The 22,400-nt window shown below is 53.8% G+C and overlaps 1 protein-coding gene across 3 annotated transcripts; it reads right to left on the bottom strand.

Moving 5' to 3' along the window:
* Window positions 1–208: 208 nt before the first annotated feature.
* Window positions 209–11,827, bottom strand: PCIF1 (PDX1 C-terminal inhibiting factor 1). 3 transcript variants are annotated; one of them, XM_035006441.1, is made up of 17 exons: window positions 11,347–11,827; window positions 8,729–9,309; window positions 7,653–7,795; window positions 7,438–7,562; window positions 6,174–6,311; window positions 5,877–6,007; window positions 5,595–5,749; window positions 4,840–4,987; window positions 4,650–4,733; window positions 4,344–4,443; window positions 3,129–3,291; window positions 2,284–2,456; window positions 2,084–2,170; window positions 1,804–1,988; window positions 1,095–1,188; window positions 820–995; window positions 209–741 (listed from the first exon to the last, which is right to left on the bottom strand). In XM_035006441.1, exons 2-17 carry the CDS (start codon window positions 8,749–8,751, stop codon window positions 513–515), a joined length of 2,154 nt encoding a protein of 717 aa, XP_034862332.1. In that variant the 5' UTR covers window positions 8,752–9,309; window positions 11,347–11,827; the 3' UTR covers window positions 209–512. The 3 variants fall into 3 exon arrangements, with proteins under 3 accessions (XP_034862332.1, XP_034862331.1, XP_034862333.1); XM_035006440.1 differs by having other exon boundaries at window positions 9,036–9,309; XM_035006442.1 differs by having other exon boundaries at window positions 213–741; window positions 9,138–9,309.
* Between the last annotated feature and the right edge of the window lie 10,573 nt (window positions 11,828–22,400).

The raw sequence follows: 22,400 nt of genomic DNA, 5'->3' as shown, positions 1-22,400 counted from the left end.
AGGGCTGTGGACTCCAGACTTGCTAGACACAGAGACCACCAGAGATGCAGTTGTGGGGCCAGCAGGGCGAGAAGTTAGACACTGGAGCCCTGGGTTGGGGTGTGAAGGCCCAGGGGTCATAAGAAGGTGAGCCTGGATGTAGAGGGTGTGGTTCCAGGACTAGCTCCAGGTTCTCCGCCTTCTCAGCCCTCAAGACCCTCACGCATTCTTAGGGGGGTTTCTGTATTTCCTTTTACAAATGAAACGATGGTGATAAGATAGTAGAGATTAGGGGAGGACGGGGAAGGGATGGGACCTATTTACATGGGAGATGGAGTGAGTTTGAGGTGAGGAGTTGGGGGATCGGGCAGGGAGGGGGAGCCCTGGCAGAGGCATCATCTTCCTATGACACTGGCAGCCTGAGTCCTGCTGCCACCTCAGGGGGAGGGTCCTGGGGTCTGCTCAGCCCCAAAAGGCCCGAGTCCCAGCAGTCCACACCAGCGCCCTGGGGCTCCTCCTCCCCGCAGGATGTGTTAAGTGGGGTGAGGCTCGCGGCTAGGGCCCTGTTCGCGACCCGAGTCCCGGTCCTTGTTCTCTGAGCAGGAAGCGGAGGAGCCAGAGCCGTGGCTGCGCCCTGACTGCCGGTAGGCGGTACTCAGCTCCTGCAGCCGCTCTGGCGTCGGCCCCCACTTGGCAAAGCCAGGGTCGTTCTGTAGGAAGAGCACGGCCGTGTTGTGGACAGCCTTGTAGTGCATTTCTTCCCTGTGAACGAAGGAGCAGCTCAAGGTGGGGCTCAGCCTGGTGTGATTGCCACCCCCCGTGCCCTCCCCGGGCACCCACTTCTTGCAGACGTGCTGGGAGCCACTGCGGTACTCGTGCTCGAAGGCAGGCAGGACCAGCTGGTGGCGTTTGAAGCGGCTCTGCTCCATGCGGGTGAGCGCCGGCGTGGGGGGTTCTCGCCACTCGGGGATGAACACGATGAAGGACAGGGGCTCTGGTGAGCTCTCGAGCAGTTTCTACGGGAGGGGGCACGGGGTGGACGTCAAAGGCTGCCCACCAGGTGGCCGGCACTCCTGCTTGCCACCCCCACCCCCCACCTGGAGCAGCGCACCCACCTCAAAGTGAGAGACCATGGCATCCATGAGCTCCTCGCAGAACGGAGGGTTGGCCTCAAAGGAGCCACTCAGCGGGGAGAAATCCAGACAGGGCCTGGGGACAGAGGTGAGCATCCTAAGTTGTCGAGCATCCTAAGCACCCCACGTTGTCAAAGGGATGGGCCCTTGTCCGGCCCTGGGCCAACACGCATCCCTGATTTCATCCTGGGACAAGATGTGGCCGACTCCATTGAAGGGCTGAGGATGGAGAGGCTCAGGCTTGGCAGCCAGGTCCACCAAGCCACTTAGTGGAAGGGCTGGGGCTCAAACCCAGTTCGGACTCCGCGCTCACCGCGGCACAGGCCCCAGCCAGGAGGTCCCCAGGTGCTGAGCCAGCCCTCTTGTTGTCTCAGGCCTGTCTCTCACCCGTGCTCACTGCCCTCCACCCTCCCGTGGTAGTGTGAATTACCACTTCCCGTGCCTCTCCGTGCCTGGACCAACTCACCGAGAAACCCACAGGCTGGGGCAGGGGCTAGCACAGGCTCCCGCAAGTACAGCGACCAGTCCAAAGTCACACAGCTAGCAAGGGGTGAAGGCAGGGACTACACCCAGTACCGCCCGATTCCAAAACCCTAAAGCATTAGGAAGTAGCCAGCCCAGGTGGCATCTCTGCTCTAGAGGAGCCCCTGTCGGGCCTGCACAGAAGGGCCCGGCAGCCCCCGGCCCTCACCCGCGGGAGCCAAAGTAGCCGTCCGTGTCCGGGAAGGCAGAGCAGTACTGGCGGAAGTAGCAGTTGAGCGGCGAGGCGAAGCACTCAAAGCTGACGCCGAAGAGCCGGTGGAGGGCCTCAAAGACGTGCACGGGCAGCGATCCCTGCAGGCCTGTCCCCTCGTAGAGGCCCACGCCAAACATCATCTGCACAGTGGCCGCCGTCAGCCTCCGGGGCTCACCCCCCGGCCCCCCTCCAGCGGAGCCCCCTTCCCCCCCCCGCCGCTGCCCCAGGCCCATACCTGGTACCGGCGGAGGAGACACCAGACGCGGGGCAGGAACCTCTCAAAGGCGGCGTCGTCAATGCAGCTGTAGCGGTAAAGCAGCCACTGCGGGGCAGAGAGCGGTCCTCCGACAGTGCTCCCTCCCTCCCTCCCTCCCCGCTGGCCACCTGCTGCGGACACTGGCTCCTTCTGCCTTCTCCCTTCACCCCAGCTCTTACCAGCTTGCTGAAGTAGTTGCGGCTGACCTTGACCATCTCTCCCTTATACCGGATGCAGACCACGTTATTCTCCATATGCATCTCCACGCTGGGCATAGGGGGCGCGGACACGGCCAGCCGCACTGGGTAGCAGTACACCAGGCGGGGCTCCACTCCTGGGGCCTCCACCTCCTCTGTGGGCAGGGAGAGCAGTGAGGGGCCACCCTGCCTCGGCTCGGCTCACTCGCAGTGCTTACTGCGTGCTGGGGCCTCACGTGTGTCCCAGCGACCGGGGTAACGGGAGTCTCGTCCCACAGAGGAGCAGAATGCAGCTCAGACGGTTTCGTAACGGCATTAACAGCCAGGAAGTCAGCAGGGGCAGGAGCTGGTGGCCTGGGTCGACGTGCTCGGGACTGGCACAGGCCCCCAGCTGGTCAGACAGGAGGAGGAGAGCTGCATAGCTCTCCTAGGGACTGCGGTACCTTATTTAGGGAGCTCTCTGGGCCAAGCTTGGCTCAGAGTTACCCGAGTACACGTATGAGCTGTGGCCAGGCACGAGAGCGCGGTGTGGGGAGACGGGGGCTTGCAGAGAGCAGGTGCCAACGCAAGTCCGCCCAACTGCTGACCCCCGGCCTGTCTGCACCACCTTCTGGCTCTCCCTTTCCCAGCTCTCCTCCAGTTCCTAGAGGAGGGCTGGAACCCCCGAGCCCAAGGACAGCAGGTCCTGCTCCAGACACTGCTGGGGGAAACAGACTTCCCCAAAGCAGCCTGCAGCCTGGAGGCTCAGCCTCGCTTGTCCCCTCCATCAGGGCCCAGGGAACAGAGTTGATGGCCTCACAGCTGGCTCCCTGCCGTTGGCTTCCTACCTGGGATGTTGTTTTCTTTGAGGATGGCAAGGTGCTTCTCACGGATCCGCTTGACATACTCCAGGGAGATGTGGTAGATCTTACTACAGATGCCCTCCACGGAGTCCTTGGCCGCGGCGGACACATGGGGGCCGCACTGCCTTCGCAGGTGCTCCAGACGGTCCTGGAGGAGACACCCCCGATCAGGGCTCCGGGGCGCCGGTGGGGGAGGGCTGGAGGTGTCCAGCAGTCCTTGTTTTCAAACACGGCTACTTAACTAGCTGTGTCACTTAGACAAGTCCCTTGGCATCTCTGAATCTTACTCCTCAACTGTTAAGGGAACACAAAATACTTACCGGATAAGACAGTTTGAGTATTAAATAATTGAGGGCTTAACCAAGCCCCTGGCATACAGCAAGTGTCCAATAAATGCCAGCACCTCTAGTGGGGGTTACACTGTGCCAGATCCCATGAGAATTGCTGGGGAAACAGACAAAGCAGGCACAGTCCCCACTTATAAAGCATTTGCCACCTACTAGGGAGAAGAGACCATTACAAAAAGGGGTCCTTGGTCATTGCAGATTTGAGATCTGAGCTTTTAGCAACTGGCAAGGATTTAACTAGGCATTTGTAATTTTGCTGAATCACACGTGTGAAAGTGATAAGTGAAAATGAGTCACTCTGGCTAGTGAGTACACCTACCTTTGTCACTCTACGTGTCAAGTACAGTTACTATCGTGAAGTGCGAAACCTTGTCTCTTGTGAAAAATGATCCTGAAAAGAAAGCCCATTGCTAGTGCTGGCGGAGAGTTAAAGAAGTGGCGGGTCTGGGCCAGAAAACAGAATCGCTGCAGACACAGTAAAGCAGGCACTGAATCTGGTGCCAGTTCTTCACTGTGGTGAACGCACACACCCAAGAAAAGGCAGTTTGTCCACCTGTGTCCAAAAATCTATTCAAGGGAGATGTTCAACATTCATGAAGTTGAAAAAACAGCTACTTATGGTGTGTGGCCGAGCACAGGATTCCATTAAAGAACCTTAATGGAGACCATCTTTAGGACAGAGCCAGGAGCCTGGACAAACATCTCTACATGCAGGAGTTTGGGGACTGATGAGCATCAAAGGTCTGCTGAACCACACAACAGGCTGCTGTGGGGTCCTGCCCGGCCTAGGCAGGCAGCTGGAGGAAGGAGCCACAGAGCCTTGCCACTGGCCTCCTTCCCCAGGGCCACTCACCATGTAGTCCTCCTTGGAGGCTGAGTGGTCCTTCCGCAGCCAGCTGAAGGTGTCCTCCACGTTCCATTTGACCACCTTCCTGCTGTCAGGGGACGCACTCCTGCCAGTTGAGGGCACATAATGGAGCCGGGGGTTGGGCATCTGCTCTATGCTTACTCCTCCCACCCCATCTGCACTGACATTCTTTGGGAGCCGGCCCTCCTGCCACCAAGAACGATGACCGAGCTCCATGAGATGGGCCAGAGAGCCCAGGACCTCCCCACTCTGATCACACACCCAGCCTGCTGGGTTATGCCTAGAGCAAACCTGGATTCAATGAGCCGCCTCGCGGCCTCTGCGTATTTGAAGAGCAGACGCTTGGCTTCCTCCCGGAACTTGATTCGGGATAACCTGGGACCGAGAGCAGGCAGAGTGAGAACCCTTCTATACAGGACTGGCCACACACACCTACCCGCCCCCCCAACCAACCGAGTCGGCCCCAGCTGTGGGCCTGTACCTGATGGGAATGTCATTCATGATTTCACGAAACATGGAAGGTGACACGACCGGTTCACAGTTGCTTGGCAACAGGGGGTCAGAGCCTTTATCCACGACCTTGCGCTCCAGCATCCAGCGGTTGAAAGATTCTCGAGGGGGCTCGATGCCTGCGGAACAGACGAGCTGGTGAAAGCCTGGCTCGGTCAGCGGCCTCCACGTGGGCCCAGCACACGGGGGGGGGGGGGGGATGCGGGCACCGGAGGGGCAGCAGTAAGGGGCGCTCCGCCTGCAGGCAACATCTCCCCAGGTAGACTCAGAATCGCGAGTTTTCTGCAGAGTGTTACGAAACGTTGCTTGGGAAAAGGGGAAAGGAGAAACACTACATTTCAGCAAAGTCAAGCAGGCTTCTTTACACTAAAGAATAAAAGCCGCAGCTCACTGAGGACTTCCCATTCCACCTCTCCTCCCGGCAGCAATGCATGAGGTGCAGGTACTTTTGGTCCTATGCCCTCTCACAGAGCCACGAAAAGGCTTCGCACGTACCTGACAAACAGTAAGCATTCTGGAAGTGTTAATGATGGCGTCTGCGGTTACTGATGCCAGTCTTTCTGTAAGCAGTTAGCGGAGCTGCGGCTCCAGCAGGCCTGTCCCCTCCACAGCCTGCACTCTCAAGCGCTAGGCTCCACTGCGCCGTTCCCAAGCCCAGCGGGTCAAGCCCGGCTCTTGGCTAAGGGTGGGCGGAAGCAAGGGTCCTGAGGCCCAGGAGGCAGTTACCCTCTCGCTGCTGGCACAGCTCCCGGTAGTGCTGCCGAAGCTTGAGGATGAGCTGGGAGCGAAGCAGCTCCACCTCGGGGTGTGGGGGCAGCACCTCTGAAGGCCCTCGGTGCTTGATGACCGCGTTGGTCTGGATGTCCAGATCCCAGTACACCCTTGGGGCACGGAAAGGAGCAAAGAGGAAAGTAGAGGCAAGGGAGGAGGGGTGCCCTGCCCCCACACCCCATGGTCCCAGGCACGCATGGACGATGGATGCCCCCAAACCAATCAGCAGGGACTCACTCGGTGGGTCGGAGGAAAGCTGCCTGCTGTTTATCTTCGGGGGATGTCCCCCACATCTTCAGCGTTGGGGTTCCTGGGATACTGGGGGAGCTAGGCACGGATGGGCCTGTGGGTGTCACGGGGATTTCAATCTAGAGCAAAAACACAGAAGGCACCGGGGTCAGGAGAGCTGGCCTGCGGCTGCTGCTCTGGCACAGCTCACGAGCTGTGCCCCAGGCCCCCTCCTGACCGACCTGCCGGCTGCCTGCTTGCGGCGGCCGCTCACCACCCACGTCCTCACAGCCCGCAGACGCTCACCTTGGGCTTCTTCACACCATTGCCGCTCGGCTGCTCTTCCGAGAGCTGCCGCTTTCGGGGCTTGTTCTCAGCCGGGGGGGTTTCCACCAAGCTTGAGTCTTGGGGCAGTGGGGTCGCATTCAGCCCCAAAGGGTCCGACTGGTGGAGGGAGACCAGCAGAGTTGCAACGGGGGCCAGTGCCTTAGGAGTCCCAGTATGACAGAATCCTGATGCCCTCCTGCCCCCTGCTCCTACTGCTCCGGGAAGAGCAAAGGGGGCTGAGATGCAGAAAGAACACTGGGCTCCACCCCTGCCTGCCTCTTGAAACTGTGTGACCTTGGGAGAGGAACGTCCCTTCCTAATTCCCTCACCTTCAAAATGGCCATGCCAAACAGGCCCAACCTCCTGTTGGGAAGACGATTCAATGAGTCCATGAATATGACCAGTTTAATAGGACATGTGGCAGAAGAACCCGCTGTACATGTTAATTTCTCTTCCTTAAACACGAGAATGAGAGGAATAAAGGGAAAAACTCAAGAAACGCTTTTTTTTTAAAGAGCAAGACCCCATGGATGAAATTCCTTTGGTGATCCCGAGTATGAGTGATGGTAGGCAGGGTAGCCCTGAAATCACATCAGGTTCGAGTCCAGCTCTGCCTCTTACTGGCTCGAGGTCTTGGGCCAGTCATTTCCCATCTCTGACCCTCAGTGTTTTCATTTGCAAAATGGGGCTGCCAACTGGCTTGATTATGCCCAGTAAGGAAAGTCTGCCCCGCCTGATAGGGATCCAAAAGCACACGTTCCTGCCAGACGGCCCCCTCACATGGACACTGCCATTCCTAGAACGTGCTTCTCCCCTCTGACAACTTTCACTTCACTAACTTTGTCACCTTAAGTGCTAATTCAAGGAGAAGCATTCCCTGTCCCCTCCCCACCCCGTGACTTCATGCACATGCCACACTTCGATCCTACTGTCTCCTCAGTAGACTGTGGGCCCCCTGAAAGTGCAAGGGCAGGACCAGGTCCGTCTTGCTTATAACTGCATCACAGGCACAGTGCCCAACATGGAGTTCAAGTTCAGCATCACACACATTACAATCATCTCTTTACGTGTCAATCTCCCCTATGTGAGTGTAGGTTCCATGAGGGCAGGGAGTGTGTCTGTGTGTCATTGTATCCCCAGGTCCCAAGATGGGGCTAGGCACATAACAGCTGCTCAAGATAGATTTGGGGAAGGCCCAGATGCTAGAAGCTGCTCGGGAGCCCTGCCCTGGGCTGGCACTCACAATCACGTCATGCTGGCCCAGCACAGGCATCTCCCACAGGGACTGGTTGGTGAATCGGTTGAAGTAGTAGGGACGGTTCTCCCTCCGGCTCCAGCACTTCTCCCAACCGGCATGCACCAGCTCCTCTGCAAACAAGCATGGAGCCCAGCCAGGGTCAGGGCTGCTCCTGAGGCATCCTTCCTACCCCGCCACCCTACCCTGCCCCTCGCCAGTACCTGGGAGGTCCTGCACCAGGCGGATGGGCTTTGGAGAACAGGGCTGGCTCTGATTGGAGGTGCCTGGGGAGTGACTCAGCAGGGACGCTTCTTCCCGGGGGCTGCCGTGATTCTCATTGGCCATCTCAGCACCCACACCGGACCTGCCACACAGAGGACCAAAGGGTGTCAGGCTAGCAGGGCATGGAGGTCAGCTCCACCCCTCACCCACCAATTACAATCCACTGAGGGCTCCATTGACCACTTGCAGACATGAAGAAATCAATCCAGTCCGGTCCCTGGAGGGCCAGTGTGGTACCAAAGGAGTCCTGGGATCTAAGTCCCAGTTCCCTCAACTGCAAAATGTTGCTCCTTCTGCCTGACATACTCTCCCCAATTCTCCGCCTGGCTTGTCACGATGTTCACATGCTCCAGGAAGTGTTCCTGGACTCTCCACCCAACCCCCCTCCGTGGGGCGATGAACACTTCCACTGTGGCACTCAGTCCTATCAGCTGGGTTTGTCTACCCGTCAGATGGTCAGAACTCCCAAGGCTAGGAACTGGGTCCAGTTCATCTCTCCAGTGCTCAGCAGGGTACCTGGACCCAATAGGAACTCTATTCATTCTGCAAATATTTAGAAAGCACAGAGTGGCACAGAACACAGAACAGGGTCTGCCCTTGAGAAGCGATTCCCACAAAAAAGAACAGGAGGACCTCTTTCCTGTTCCTACCCAATAAAATCTAACTGGAACAGAGTGCAGCCCAGAGGGGACATGGCATCTAAGTGGCTGCCTCATTCTGTGCTTCAGGGCAGGAAACAATCTGTTGCTAAAGAAACCAGTGGGACTGAGAAGAAATACCTAATTCAGTCCTCCCTAATCCCCAGGTGAAATGTACTTTAAATACCAGGAAGCAGGTCAGCTCCTTCAGATTTGTATTCTCCACGACCCCCACCCAAAGCACATCCAGCACAAGCCTCAATGGCCAGTGATTCCTGACCTGGCTGTTAGACTCCTAGGGGCCCAACCGAGATTGGACTGGTGATCCCAAAGTTGTTCTCAAGATGTCACAACACCCAAAGAAATCAAACATTTACCCACAAAAAGAGCACAAAGGCATGTTGAAACATCAGTTATCTTTGCTTGCTGAAATTTTATCAACTCGTTGTGGTCACACTGATTATCTCATGATGATCAGAAGCTCTGATTGGCTGTTGACAACATCATAGGAATCACTGGGACATTAATTTTATTTGTACAGTCATAGATATCTTCGTTAATTTGGAAAGGGAAAAGTGAGCGATTATTTCGTAGGTACAGTTTGGCAGTAAAAACGCACAGAGCAAGAGGGCATACATACAACCAAAGGGGGCCGTGATAACAGAAAGATTCGGAACCACTAACCGAGGGGAGAAAAGGCTTGATTCTCTGGGGAGGAGGGATTCCCGGTGCCTTGGGGCTGAGCCCATATGTCTTAAGCCTGCAAAAGGTCCCTCTTTTTCTCACCCTCTGGGGTCTGCAATGCTAGCATGAGAGGGTTTTCTTCTCCGACCGGATGGACCCCCACGTCACAGGATCCCAGAGGCAGGGGGAAGGCCTGCAGGAAGGCTCAGCACGGGTGGGTGGGCTGGTCAGCAGTGGAGTGGACGGGGGCCCAGGGAATTCCTTGCATCAGCAACTGCAGAGCAAAGAGAAGAGAGGGTCACAGACCTGTGAAATGCTGCAGCACACGCACAAGAGCAAGAGGGGCAATGACACAGAGCAAGTTGGGAGCCCCCAGGACAGGGCAGGGGACACTGTGGGAGATCTGGGGATTTATGGGACGAAAATGATACTTCCCAAACTTTGCAAACCAAAAGGTTCACCTTCACGGACTTGCAGCCTGCAGTCACACAGGCCCCGTGTTGAGGAGGGCCCTAACTGGTTTCATGCTCTATGGTTGTGGTCTTGAAGTTTTCAATACACTTTTAATAAGCAGGCCCATGTTTTCGTTTTGCACGCTGGACCCCACAAATTGTGTAGCTGCTCCTATCAACCAAAATATCCCTAAGCCAAGAGAAAAGTGCACATACCATTTGGCCCTTGAACAACACAGGTCTGAACCGTGTGGGTCCACTTACACAGTTTTCCCAATACAATGTGCTACTATAAATGTATTTACGCTTCCTTATGATTTCCTTAGTAACAGGTGCTCTTCCTTAGCTGACTTTATTGTACGAATACGTTGTGTAATACACATGATATACAAAACACGTGTTCATCCACTACCTATGTTACCACTAAGGCTTCTGGTCAACAGGAGGCTATTAGTAAAGTTGTGGGGAGCCGAAAGTTCTACTGGGATTTCCAACAGTGCCGGGATCGGTGCCCCTAACCCCTATGTTATTCATGGGTCAACTGTACGTATCAGATCCCGGGGGCATGCTCCCAAGCCACCCACAGTGAGTGAAAAACACACTTCTTTGAATCGATCTTTTAAAACCACAATAATCATACATGCAAATGCATTATGTAACACAGCATGTTCATCTTTATTGACAGTTTCCCCAACAAATATCGTGTGACACTGATACAGTAACTGAACTACGCAGAGACAGCAAGAACAGCACAGCTGAGAGGCCAAATGGGGACACTGCGGTGTTTTCAAAGCCAACTGTGCATCTCGAGGGCTTGTAAAACAATTCAGATTCCTGTCCCTTACTTCACGTCCTAGGAGTCGGGAATGGGGAAGGGAGATTCAGCTCACAAGAATTTGTATTTTTTAAACACACCCCAAAAGGGAGGCCTGGCAAACGGGATGACAAATTTTACACCGCTTCAAACCTTTACCAATTTTTTACGATTAAAAAAATTTTCTTAATTTCCCAGGTGATTTGGAAGCAGCAGGTCGGCGGCCAAAGAACCGGCTCTGGGTTTGGGCAGACCCGGGGTCCAGGTCCTTCTACCGCTTTCCGACTTACAAACAGGAATCATTCGACCTCTGTGGTCTCTATACGTAGAGTCTAGCGTATTGTACACTTTAAGTAATTAATAACTCTATTATTAAGGTAATGTTTTATTTATCCAAAGGCTTCCCAGGCCCCGCGCATACCGCAGTCTGAAAGCGCCGATCAGCTTAATAACTGTATCTGCGCAACCGGAGGAACCCACCAGAAGGAAAAGAACCTGGTTACGGGATTGGAGAAAGATGAGGCGGGACCATCTCAGTAACGCACCAATCAGAACCCTCTGAATCAGGAGGGCGGAGTCAAAGGACTGGCAAAATGCGCAGGCGCGGGGGCCTCTCAAGGAGGGGGCTCCCCCCCACACACACACCCGAGCGCGCGCACACCTTCCCCTCCCCCCAAACCCAGCGGGGGCGGGCTGCTTGGCGCGCGCGCGCCGGCCCATCTCTCGGGCTCCGCCCCCCGCCCCACCGCGCGCTCCCGCCCCCGGGCTGAGGCGACTCAGAGTCGGAGCCCGACACAAAGGCGGTGGCGGCGGCAGCAGCGGAGGGGCCCTAGAGGCCGCTCCGCCCGCGCTCTCCGGGCCCAGCTCCCTCACCCAAGCTACCGGCCCGGCCGCCCACCCGCGGGCCTAAGATGGCGGCGGCGGCAGAGACAGGGCAAGCGGTGGCCCCGAGCGGAAAGCGCCAGAGGGGCCACCGCTGCCCGGCTTCGGATCCTCGGACCCCGGAGCGGCTCGCGGCGGGACCATGGCTTCCTGGGGCTCTTACCTGCCCGGAGCGGACTCGAGGGGACGCGGCTACACGTTCTGCTCGACCTCCCGTTTTGCCGCCTCCGCCTCGCCCTCCCCAGCGCCGCTGCCGCCATCTTGTGTCCCGGGCCGGGACTCCGCGCTGCGCATGCGCTGGTACCGCCTCTGAGGGACCTCGCCGCTGCCGCGCCGCCATCTTGAGTGTGGCAGGACCGGCTGACTCCACAGACCCGGCTTGCTTTCGCGCCCCCTCCCCTTCCTCCTGTTCTTCCCTGTTGTTCCATGCGGGTCTCAGGAGGGCTCGGCAGCTTTGCGGTTTGTGGGGTGTAGACGGAGGCAGGAACGAGCTCACAGGCACGTTCCCTGCCTCAGTTTCCCTCCGCAAGCACACCCGCCAGGGTTGGAGGACTTGGGTGGGAGGCGCACCGCCTGGGCCGGACTGAGAGTGCGCACCGGGGGGCGCGGGGCGGGCTGGGAACCTGCGGGCGCTCGGCAAAGACGCCGAGCCGGGGGCGGAGTTGTGACGCTGCTCTGGGCGTGGCAGGGACCTGGGTCCTAGCTCCGGCGGGGCTCTGCTACTTAAACGTCCAGTGGCTTTCCCTCTCTGGGCCGCTGTCAAGAATGTTTTCCAGCCATTTTCCATGTCCAAGATGCAAGCAAATCGAACCTTCTTCCACTGTGAGGCTACATAAGTTACAAGTGTTCTTGAGTAGAAGAAACTCAAAACAGCCGTGGGAGACATAATGAAGGGCTTTGGCAAATTTAGGAAATTATTAATTAAACGCATCAGAGAGGCTCTCCCAACACTGACATACCTATGGCTACTAGTTGCGGTGCTAAGCCGCACTGAGCTCAGACCGGCCACCAAAGTTAGGCCAGCAGGAGCTGCAGTTGCTAGGTACCCCACGCCCGGCTCCCTGCAGGATTCTTGGGTAGGGGCGGGCCGACTCGCTAGCTCCACCTCTCTCGGGCCGCCTTAGTAAACTGACCTCTCAACCGCAGTAGCTTCAGAGGAATACGAGGTTGCCACCTGCTTGTTGGCCTGACGCTTCCCAAGCGGAGCCAGAGGCTGCAGGTACCCCAGCTGGGCAGCAGCCTCTGCCGTCCGCGGTACCTGGCCAACGTGCAGCCAGGTGGGGTTGGGAGTGTCAACAAAACCGGAGGCAATAGTATGAACTAGGGTATTCATCAGTCCGGCTAGGTTTAGAGCCCTGCTCCTCCATCCTAGATGTGTGGCCTTGAGGGAGTTGTTGGACCTCTTGAAGCTTTAGTTTCCTCTAATGAAAGGTAAGTCCGCCTGCCTCATAAAGGTTTGGTGAGAATTAACTGGGATGATGCCTGTAAAGTACTCAGCACATGTGGTACCTGGCATTTAATAAACGTTAGCTATTATCGCTTCACAGGGTTATGAGGATTGCCCCAAGTAGCTTTTGAGCCCTCCAAAAATAAACCTGCCCCATATAGGCACCATAGGTGAAGCCAATCCTGCCCTCACAGAGCCTCCAGTTCGCTCGGGAAGCTTAATAGGAAATCGGATGCCTGGTCTCCACCTCAGACCTACATAGGGGACCACATGTTCTGCTCGCCCTGGGACAGTCTTGATTTATGGCTGCTGTCCTGGCATAATTATTAATACTGTCTTCTTTCTCAGAAGTGCCCTGGTTTGCACGATAAATTATACGGTCACTCTAGACTTACAGATTGCCCAGTTTTGCAAGCTCCACAGCTAGTTCTTATTAAAACTGGAGTGTAAAAACCATATAGTCATTGCTGTCTGTTCTTGCTTTTATGCTTTCAAAGTATCATTTCATTTGCTGCTCAGAGTCTCACAACCCAAATGCCTATTCCTATTTTACCATATAATCCTCTCCAAGAACTCTGAGAGTAGAAATGATTATCTCAAGTCTACCCATGGGCAAACCGAGGCTGCAGGGAAGGGTCAGGGGTCAAGTAATTGTACGAAGTAATATGAAGTATTAGAACTGGGGTCTTGAGGCCAGGGTTCCCAGCATCAAAACCCAAAGCCAATTCCATGAAACCACACTGCTTCCCTCTCTTGTGGAGAAGGGAATTTGGACTTTAGGGAAGTGACTTGCCTGAACTCACACCGCAGTCCCGGACAGCTCCACTTCAGACTCACAGTGTCAAATGAACACTGCTCTTCGCCTTCATCTGCCTCCTCAGACTGGTTCCTTCCAATGCATTCCTCATATCTCCCTTCTCCTTGCTTTCCACATACAGTCAAAACCAGCCTCTTCTTTCCATCCCCTTTCCTACTACCATAGAGCAAGACCCATTATTTTTGAAACCTTCTTGTTAAGAATAGCACACATACAGGGGCGCCTGGCTGGCTCAGTTGTTAAGTGTCTGCCTTCGGCTCAGGTCATGATCCCAGGGTCCTGGGATCAATCCCCGCATCGGGCTCCCTGCCTGGTGGGAAGCCTGCTTCTCCCTCTCCCACTCCCCCTGTTTGTGTTCCCCCTCTTACTGTGTCTCTCTCTGCCAGATAAATAAAATCTTAAAAAGAATAGCACACATACAGAAAAGTGCACAAAACGGAAATGTAAACCTTCATGATCTGTCACAGAGCGAATACCCAGGTGAACATCACTCAGGTCGAGGTATCATCAAGCACAGTGTAATCACCACTAATTTTGTGATAATCATTTCTTTGCTTGTATAGTTTTACCACCTAAGTGTGTATCCCTAAACACTATAGTTTCATTTTGCCTGTTCCTTGAACTGTATACAAATGGAATTACACAGTCCTATGTTGCGTTGGCCTTCTTTTGCTCCACATTGCACTTGCAAAATCCATTTATGTTGTTGCATGTAGCTAGAGTTCATTTTCATTGCTGTATTCTGTCTTCCAATGCATATTTATCTATTCACCTGTTAGGAGATATTTGAAGCGCCCCCACCCCATACGTCCTTTCTGAATTATTATAGATAATAGTAATTAATGACAAAATAATTATATTTAAATAAATAATGAGTTAATCCATTGATTAATTGTGTAAATATTTGAATGAATGAATGAGTGAATAATAAGACTAGTCTCCAAACTGCTCTTCCTGTCCTCCAGCCTTGCTTCTCTCCTAGTCCATGATCTCCCCTGCAGTCACAGAGATCTCTTTAAATCTGGTCATATGGCAAATCTGATCAAGTCACCCTGGGCTTAAAACCCTTGACTATCTCCCCACTGACTGCAGGATGAAGTCCCAAAACCCTTAACTTGGTTTACAAGGTCATAATTATAATGAGAGCTACCATGGCAGAGCATTTAGTATGGTTGTGCCGAGCACTTGATATACATTCATGTTGGGGCGCCCGGGTGGCTCAGTCGGTTAAGCAGCTGCCTTCGGCTCAGGTCATGATCCCAGGGTCCTGGGATCGAGCCCCGCATCGGGCTCCTTGCTCAGCGGGCAGCCTGCTTCTCCCTCTGCCTCTGCCTGCTGCTCCCCCTGCTTGTGCTCTCTCTCTCACTATCTCTCTCTCTGTGTCAAATAAAAATAAATGAAATCTTAAAAAAAAAAAAAAGATATACATTCATGTTATTCATGATCCAGACCTTCAAACCACCTCTCCTTCATCAGACCGCAGCCATCTTGAACTACGGGTAATTTCCCCAGAGGTGCCAGGTTCTCTCTGACCTTGGGCCTTTGCATATGCTGTTTGCTCTCACTCTTCCTCCCCAATTGGACTCATTCAGCCCTCAAGCCTTACTTGAAAATTTCATTTATTTTTTATTGGGGGGGGGTTGAGGGGAGGGGCAGAAAGAGAAGGAGAGAGAATCTCAAGCAGACTCCCTGCTGAGCACAGAGCCCGATGTGGGGCTCGGTCTCACAACCCTGAGACCATGACCCGAGCCGAAACCAAGAGTCAGATGCTTAACCGACTGAGCCACCCCGGTGCCCTCTTCAAGTCTTACTTTAGATGTCACCTCCACCAGGCAGCCTTCCCAGAGCTCACCTTCACCCAGGCTAGGGCAGGCCCCCTCTTCTGTATTCCTATAGCAGCCTGTGCTCAGTGAACTGCTCAAGGGCGGGGCTGGGGCTTGTTCACATCTATAGCGCCCATACCCAGTGCTGTGCCTGGCCCTCTGTAAATATTTGTTGACCATGGACAGCCCACACTGGGTTGAAGCCTGGGTGACTTTTTCCAGGTATCCCTGTTTCTATTCCAGGCTCTGGTTTCTGTGGTGGGCACACCAAGGCAGCGCCCTTTGAGATGCCAAGAAAAGCATGAGCTGCCTGCCATGGCAGATCCCTGCCAGCAGCCTGGGGTCCTCTCTCCCAAGATAGGGATGAGCAGGTCAAGCAAAGATCCTGGGGCTTTCAAGCACTCCATCAACTTTTCTGAAGAAGCCTCGTGAGTTGGAAGAGATGGTTGAGATAAGCAGGGCTCCTCCAGCTTTAGCCAATCCTGGTTGGGAGCCTGCTGGCTGAGCCTCTGAGGACCTCAGCCTCAACTCAGGACAAAGCCCAGTCTCCATATTAAAGCAGAAACATAAACATACAGGGGTGCCTGGGTGGCTCAGTCGTTAAGCGTCTGCCTTCGGCTCAGGTCATGATCCCAGGGTCCTGGGATCGATCCCCGCATCAGGTTCCCTGCTCGGCAGGAAGCCTGCATCTCCCTGTCCCACTCCCCCTGCTTGTGTTCCTGCTCTTGCTATCTCTCTCTCTCTGTCAAATAAATAAATAAATAAAATCTTTAAAAAAAGAAACATAAACATACAGGCTCAGGCTGCCACATACCTTCACCCACTTGATCTTTGCCCTTACAGCAGGAAGCTGTTGAGAGGGAACCACACATCTCAACCCCTGAGGTCCTGGCAGTCAGGGAAGGGAGGCTCCAGTGTGATCCTGATCAAGGCTGCCCCCACCCAGGTCTGGCCAAAGCTGCCCACAGACTCTGTTCTGCAGTTTAAATAAGACTAAGGCAGTTTCTGAGGCCAGTGGGCCTGGCCCCAGGGACGCTGCGGAAGAAAGTCTTCCACCCCAAACTGTGGCTTCCACTGGGAGTGGCTCTCTGACCATTCTGGGGCCAGATGAGAGAAGCCATTTAGGCCAAGAATAGACAAGGGGAGTGGGGCGTTTCCTCTGGTCTTCCTGGTCCTGTAAGTGTCTGATGTGGTGTCATAGTCCCCTCCATTTCTTCCTTGGGCTGGGCACGGTATGTGGTGGGGCCTGCCCCAGAACCTTGAGAACCAGAGAGAAATAAGACAGACTCTTTGTCCTCAGGCTGCTCACAGAGGAGGCAGACAGATCAATAAACCCTTTGCTCCAGGGAGCTAAGGATTCTGCTGCGCTGACTGGGGGGCGGGGGGGGGGGGGGGGGGAGTGCTGCAAAAGAGAAGGCTTCAGAAGAGATGGCAATGAGCTGACGCTTGCTGGAAGGGTAGGACTTTCCAGGTGGGCAAGGATACAGCCTGTGCCAAGGCCTGGAGGGGTGGAAAGGGGTGGCGTGGTGGGGGAACTCGTCAGGCAACGGGGAAGGTGCAGGTCGAGCCAGGGTCCTGGACCCCAAATTCAGTCCCTGTTCTGGGTGAGCACCCAGCATCTCCAGGTGGTGTCTGGGTCATCTCAGGATGCGGTCAGGGGGCACCTTCACCCTCCCCACCCATTCCTTCTGATGCCCGTTCTTACTACTTTGGGCAGAGTGGCCACGAACCAGGATGTTTACACTCCTATGAGCTGAGTCTGCAGAATGAAACCCCAGACTTCCCCAAAAAAGAAGCCAGGGTGACAGCTGACAGCTTTGCGAATATCTGAGATCAGAGGGAAACTTGACCTAAAGAGGGGGAAGAGGGAGGACACCAGCTGAGCCTGGGTCTCAGCTGAGGGGTTCCTAGGATGCTCGGCTTCTAACCCAGAGATCTCACCCTGGCGGGAAAAATCTGGGGTATAATTTATATATGCCGCGAGATTCACCTCTTTCAAATGTACAATTTGATGACTTTGAGTAAATGTACACAGCTGTGCAGCCATAACAACTCAGTGTTAGAACACTTCCATCACCCCAGAAAAGAGTTCTTGTCGCTGTTTGCCGTCACCCCCTCTTCCCACGCCCCAGACCCAGGTCACCACGACTCTGCTTTCTATCTGTAAAGAGTTGCCTTTTCTGGACCTTTCACATAAATGGAATCATACAGAATGCAGTCTTTGCCTCGGTCCCTTCACTTTGCATCATGTTTTTGAGATTCAGCCATGTCCCGGCACTGATCAGTAGTTCATTCTTTTCTCCTGCTGAATAATCCTCCACCGCACACATACACCACGTTCTGTTTATCTGTTTACCAGCTGCTGGGCATTTGGGTTGTTTCCACTTTTTGGCTGTTGGGAATGGTGTTGCCTCGAACATCCGTGTGCAAGTGTTTGTGTGAACATTGGTTTTCCCAGTTGTGGCGTGGACACCCAGAAGTGGAATCGCTGTGTATGTAGTAAGTGTATGTTTAGCTTTATAAGAAGCTGACAAAGCACTGCGCTCTGTTACATCCCCAGCAGCAGCCTGTGAAGGTTCTCATTTCTCCACCTCCTTGCCAATGCTTGTTACTATCAGCCTTTTTCATTATATTCTGTTGAGGAACTTTTTAAAAAACACCCACTGATGCCTGGCCTTCAGCCCAAACCAATTAAATCAGAGTTTTGCGGGGTGCCTGACCGGCTCAGTCTATAGAATGTGTGACTCTGGATCTCAGGGTCACGACTTTAGCCCCACGTTGGGCATGGAGCCTACTTAAAAAAAAAAAAAAATCAGAGAGGCACCTGGGTGGCTCAGTCAGTTAAGCGTCTGACTTTTTTTCTTTTTAAAGATTTTATTTATTTATTTGACAGAGACAGAGATACGAGAGCAGGAACACAAGCAGCGGGAGTGGAAGAAGAAGGCTTCCCCTCGAGGAGGGAGCCTGATGTGGGACTTGATCCCAGGACCCTGGGATCATGACCTGAGCCGGGACTTGATCCCAGGACCCTGGGATCATGACCTGAGCCGAAGGCAGACGCCTAACGACTGAGCCACCCAGGCACCCAAGTGTCTGACTCTTGATCTCAGCTCAGGTCTTGATCTCAGGGTCATGGGTTCAAGCCCCGTGTTGGGCAACACACTGGGTGTGGAGCCTACTTAAAAAAAAAAAAATCAGAGTCTCGGGTTTGGGGCCATAGGTATTCAAATCATAACAAAACAAAGCAAAACCTTCCCTACTTTAAAAGCTACTAATGTGCAGGAGGGCTGAAAAACAGTGATCTAACTTTAGGCCTGAAGTTCTGGCCTATGGGGCACTGAGACGGACCTCAGGCTGGCCAGCAGGCTCTCCCACACCAGGAAAACATAGGCGCTTGGGGGTGGGAGGCAAGGTGCCTCCCAAGAAGGCACATGAAGTCCCAGGGCAGCCCAGCTGGTTGGAAGGTGAGGTAAAAGGGCCTGGGAGTGGCTTGGGTTAGGGAGTCCTGATTTCTGCACAGCCAGCTGAGATCCTGAGGGAGCACCCCCCGTGACTTTAGGGATTGTTCAGGCCTCTGAAAAGATTAGCAAAGTATGGCATTCCTGGCTGCAGACCAGCTCCAGATAACCTCAGAAAGATGTAGGGAGAGGGGTGGTGCCAGCAGGAAGCATAAGGAGCTTAGAGGCTCAAGGGGGGAAGGGGGGGTTAGGCCGGTGCTGCTCAGTCCATGATAAAATCTCCTCCTTTTGAAGGGTCTGTAGATGGTAATAACGACCCACTCTCTATGTATTGGACCCTGTGCTGGGCCCTGCAGACACAGCCATGAGTATCAGGCTCCTGCCACCATGGGGTTTAGAGTCTGCTGGAAGAAACGGCCAAAAAAGAATGAAACAGAACAACAGGAGGTGATGGGGAGGGGTCCTCCCAGGGCAGGTGACACTTGAGGAGACACTCAAGTGAATGAAGGAAGCTAACCACTCAAAGTCTGTCTGCAAAGGTGCATCCAGTGGAAGGAAGGGTCAATGGCAAGCTTGAGACGGAGTGAGTTGGTATCCAGGCAGTGGGAGAAGATAGAGAGGAAGGTAGGCAGGAGCTAGGAGGCCCGGAGTCCTTCCGGGCTCGTGGCCAGAGTCCAGGTCTTATTTTGTGTGTGATGGGGAGTGAATGGGGTTTTGAATAGCGTAATAAAATACTACCATTTCTACTTTTTCAACATCCCTGTGGTTGGTGCAGGAAGGCTAGATCTTTAGCAGCAATAGTGATGAAGGCAGACGAGACTAGTTGTCCAGGTAAAAGAAGAAAATGGCCCAGACTAGTGTTGGTGCAAATGGAGAGGTGTGCATAGAGCGGGGGGAGCACCTTTTGGAGTTCGGAACACCAGGATCTGCTGACATGAGCTTTCAGGAAGTAAGAGACTCAAAGGATTACTCCCCTGCTTCTGGGTGAGCTTGCAGCATCTGGGTGAACATGGGACCGTGACCTGAGATGAGAAGCCTGGGAGAGCCCCAGAATTTGGTACCAGAGTGGGGACGTGCTGAAATACGGCACTAGCTGGATGGCAACGGGGAGGGAGGCCGGAGGGCTGTGATGTCCTCATGACTCCCGGCTGTATGTATGTTGAGCTCTAGAGACTGTGGCACCAGAGCATCTTGGGAAAAGTCAGGACGCTGGAATGTGTTGGGTGTTTCTTGCAACCTTTGGAAAGGCCTGCAAAGAGACAAGCATAGGCTGAAGATGGTGACCAGTCCTCATCATCAGAAGGAAAAGTCACTACTGCTTGCCGACCCCTCCCTTCAATTACTTGGACATTTCTATTTCTGGCTTAAGAACTCCAAACATCTAGGCAGCACTGTTCAGATCTCCCACCCCTTCCTCAACGCAGTGGGTGGCTGGGAAGCCCATGCTGAGTGCTAATGAAAGTAGGGACAGGAGGTTTAGAGAACCATTAAGAAAGAGGCCCCATGAGTCAGAGTCAGCTAGAGGCTGCAAGAGGCATGGAAGCTGGGAGGGAGGGTGAACATGAACAAGAGGAGAGAAGTCAGAGGATGAGTAAGCTGCTAGAGGCCAAGTTGCTGGAGAGGTACCAGGGACAGGGGTGCACAGGACCTGGGAGCTGGGGAGCAACACCCCATGAGAAACGTTGGAGTGCTTGACTTTGAAACCTGGACGAAGGTTGGGGGCCAGGTGGCCGGCTCCATCCACAGAAAAAAGAACTGGTCTTCAAGGAGAAAATGGGAAAGAAAAGGAAAAACCAAAAGGCCAAGTGTCCAAGCTTTAGAAGCCACAGAAAGGCAGTCAGCAGCTCTGTCCTGGCTGAACTCAGAAAGCCCCAGTCCTGTGTTTCTCTTATCTCCATTTGGTAAATGTCTGGCTCCCACCATGCGCCGTCATTCTGCTTGTTTGGGGAGATGTAATCAGAGTCTCCTGGTTGAACATCTGCCCCCTACACATACCTCTTCCCTCATTCCAACCCCGCCCCCTGTCGCACATTCCCAGGCACACCCACAGACCGACACAGGCCTGTCCATACGCTGCAGGGAGAAGGAGGGGGTTCACTTCCTGGGGGGTAGCTTGGATGCGCTTGGGGGGTGGGGGCGGGGGCGGGGGCGGGAGAATGGTCAGGAGGGGAGATGGGCTGACGCAGCTTCTCCAAGCCATGCAAGGATCCAAAGAAAACACAGCTGGTGATGGGGGGGTGGGGGGAAGTCAGGCTACACATGTTGACATCTTGGGCAGAAATCCAACTTGGTGTCCTGTGGTGAGTGGAGCCTGTGTTTACTTACTTGGACCAGTTACTTCCTGCCGCTGTACCTCAGTCTGCCAGTCTGCAAAACAGGGGCAATGACAGCTATCTCAAGGAATTGCTGTGAGGATTAAACGGGGTCATTTAAAAAGAGACGCAAGTGAGTGGAGTGGTTAAGAGCAAGGGCTCTGGAGCCAGGCTGACTTGAGCTAGTTCCTTAACCTCTCCGGGTCTCTATTTCCTCATCTGTAAAATGGGATGATGATACCTGTCTTACAGGATGTTATGAGTTTTAAGTGAGTTAATATCTGGAAAGCACTTTTTGTATGTTAAACAACTAGTTAATACCAATGACCAGAGACATTTATTGAGCCCTTTAGTGTACCAAGTACTAGGTTCAGCACTTTATATACTTTTTTTTTTAAAGATTTTATTTATTTATTTATTTGAGAGAGCGAGAATGAGAGAGAGAGAGAGAGCACATGAGAGGGGGAAGGTCAGAGGGAGAAGCAGACTCCCTGCTGAGCAGGGAGCCTGACATGGGACTCGATCCCGGGACTCCAGGATCACGACCTGAGCTGAAGGCAGTTGCTTAACCAACTGAGCCACCCAGGCACCCTTTATATACTTTTTTTTTAAGATTTTTTTTTTTTTTTAATTTGAGAGAGAGAGAGCAGAGCCAGGGAGAGGCAGAGGGACAAGCAAACCTCTCGACCCAGTGGGGAGCCTGACGAGGGGCTTGATCCCAGGACCCTGAGATCATGACCTGAGCCGAAGTCAGATGCTTAACCGACTGAGCCACCCAGGTGCCCCATTTACTTTATTTAAAAAAGATTTATTGGGGCGCCTGGGTGGCTCAGTCGGTTAAGCGACTGCCTTCGGCTCAGGTCATGATCCCAGAGTCCTGGGATCGAGTCCCGCATCGGGCTCCCTGCTCTGCGGGGAGCCTGCTTCTCCCTCTCCCACTCCCCTTGCTTGTGTTCCTGCTCTCGCTGTCTCTGTCTCTGTCAAATAAATAAATAAAATCTTTAAAAATAAATAAATAAAATAAAAAAGATTTATTTATTTATTTTACAGAGAGAGTGAGTTGGGGGAGGGGCAGAGGGAGAAAGAGAGAATCCTTCCCACTGAGCGAGGAGCCAGATGTAGGGCTCGATCTCAGGACCCCGAGATCATGACCTGAGCTGAAATCACGAGTCAGTAACCGACTGAGCCACCCAGGTGCCCCAGCACTTTATATACTTTATTTAAAATCTCACCACCACCCGGAGAGGTTATCAGGTACTAGATCATCCCCAACTTACAGATATGGAAACTGAGGCTCTTAAAGAGACTTAATTTTTAATTTACTCTAGAACAGGGATTTGCAAACTACAGCCCATGGGCC

The sequence above is a fragment of the Mirounga leonina genome, unplaced genomic scaffold (genome assembly GCF_011800145.1).
Source record: "Mirounga leonina isolate KUSES-001 unplaced genomic scaffold, KU_Mleo_1.0 Mir_150, whole genome shotgun sequence".
In the NCBI taxonomy this organism is placed as follows: domain Eukaryota; kingdom Metazoa; phylum Chordata; class Mammalia; order Carnivora; family Phocidae; genus Mirounga; species Mirounga leonina.
This window is presented reverse-complemented; position numbering and strand designations above follow the sequence as displayed.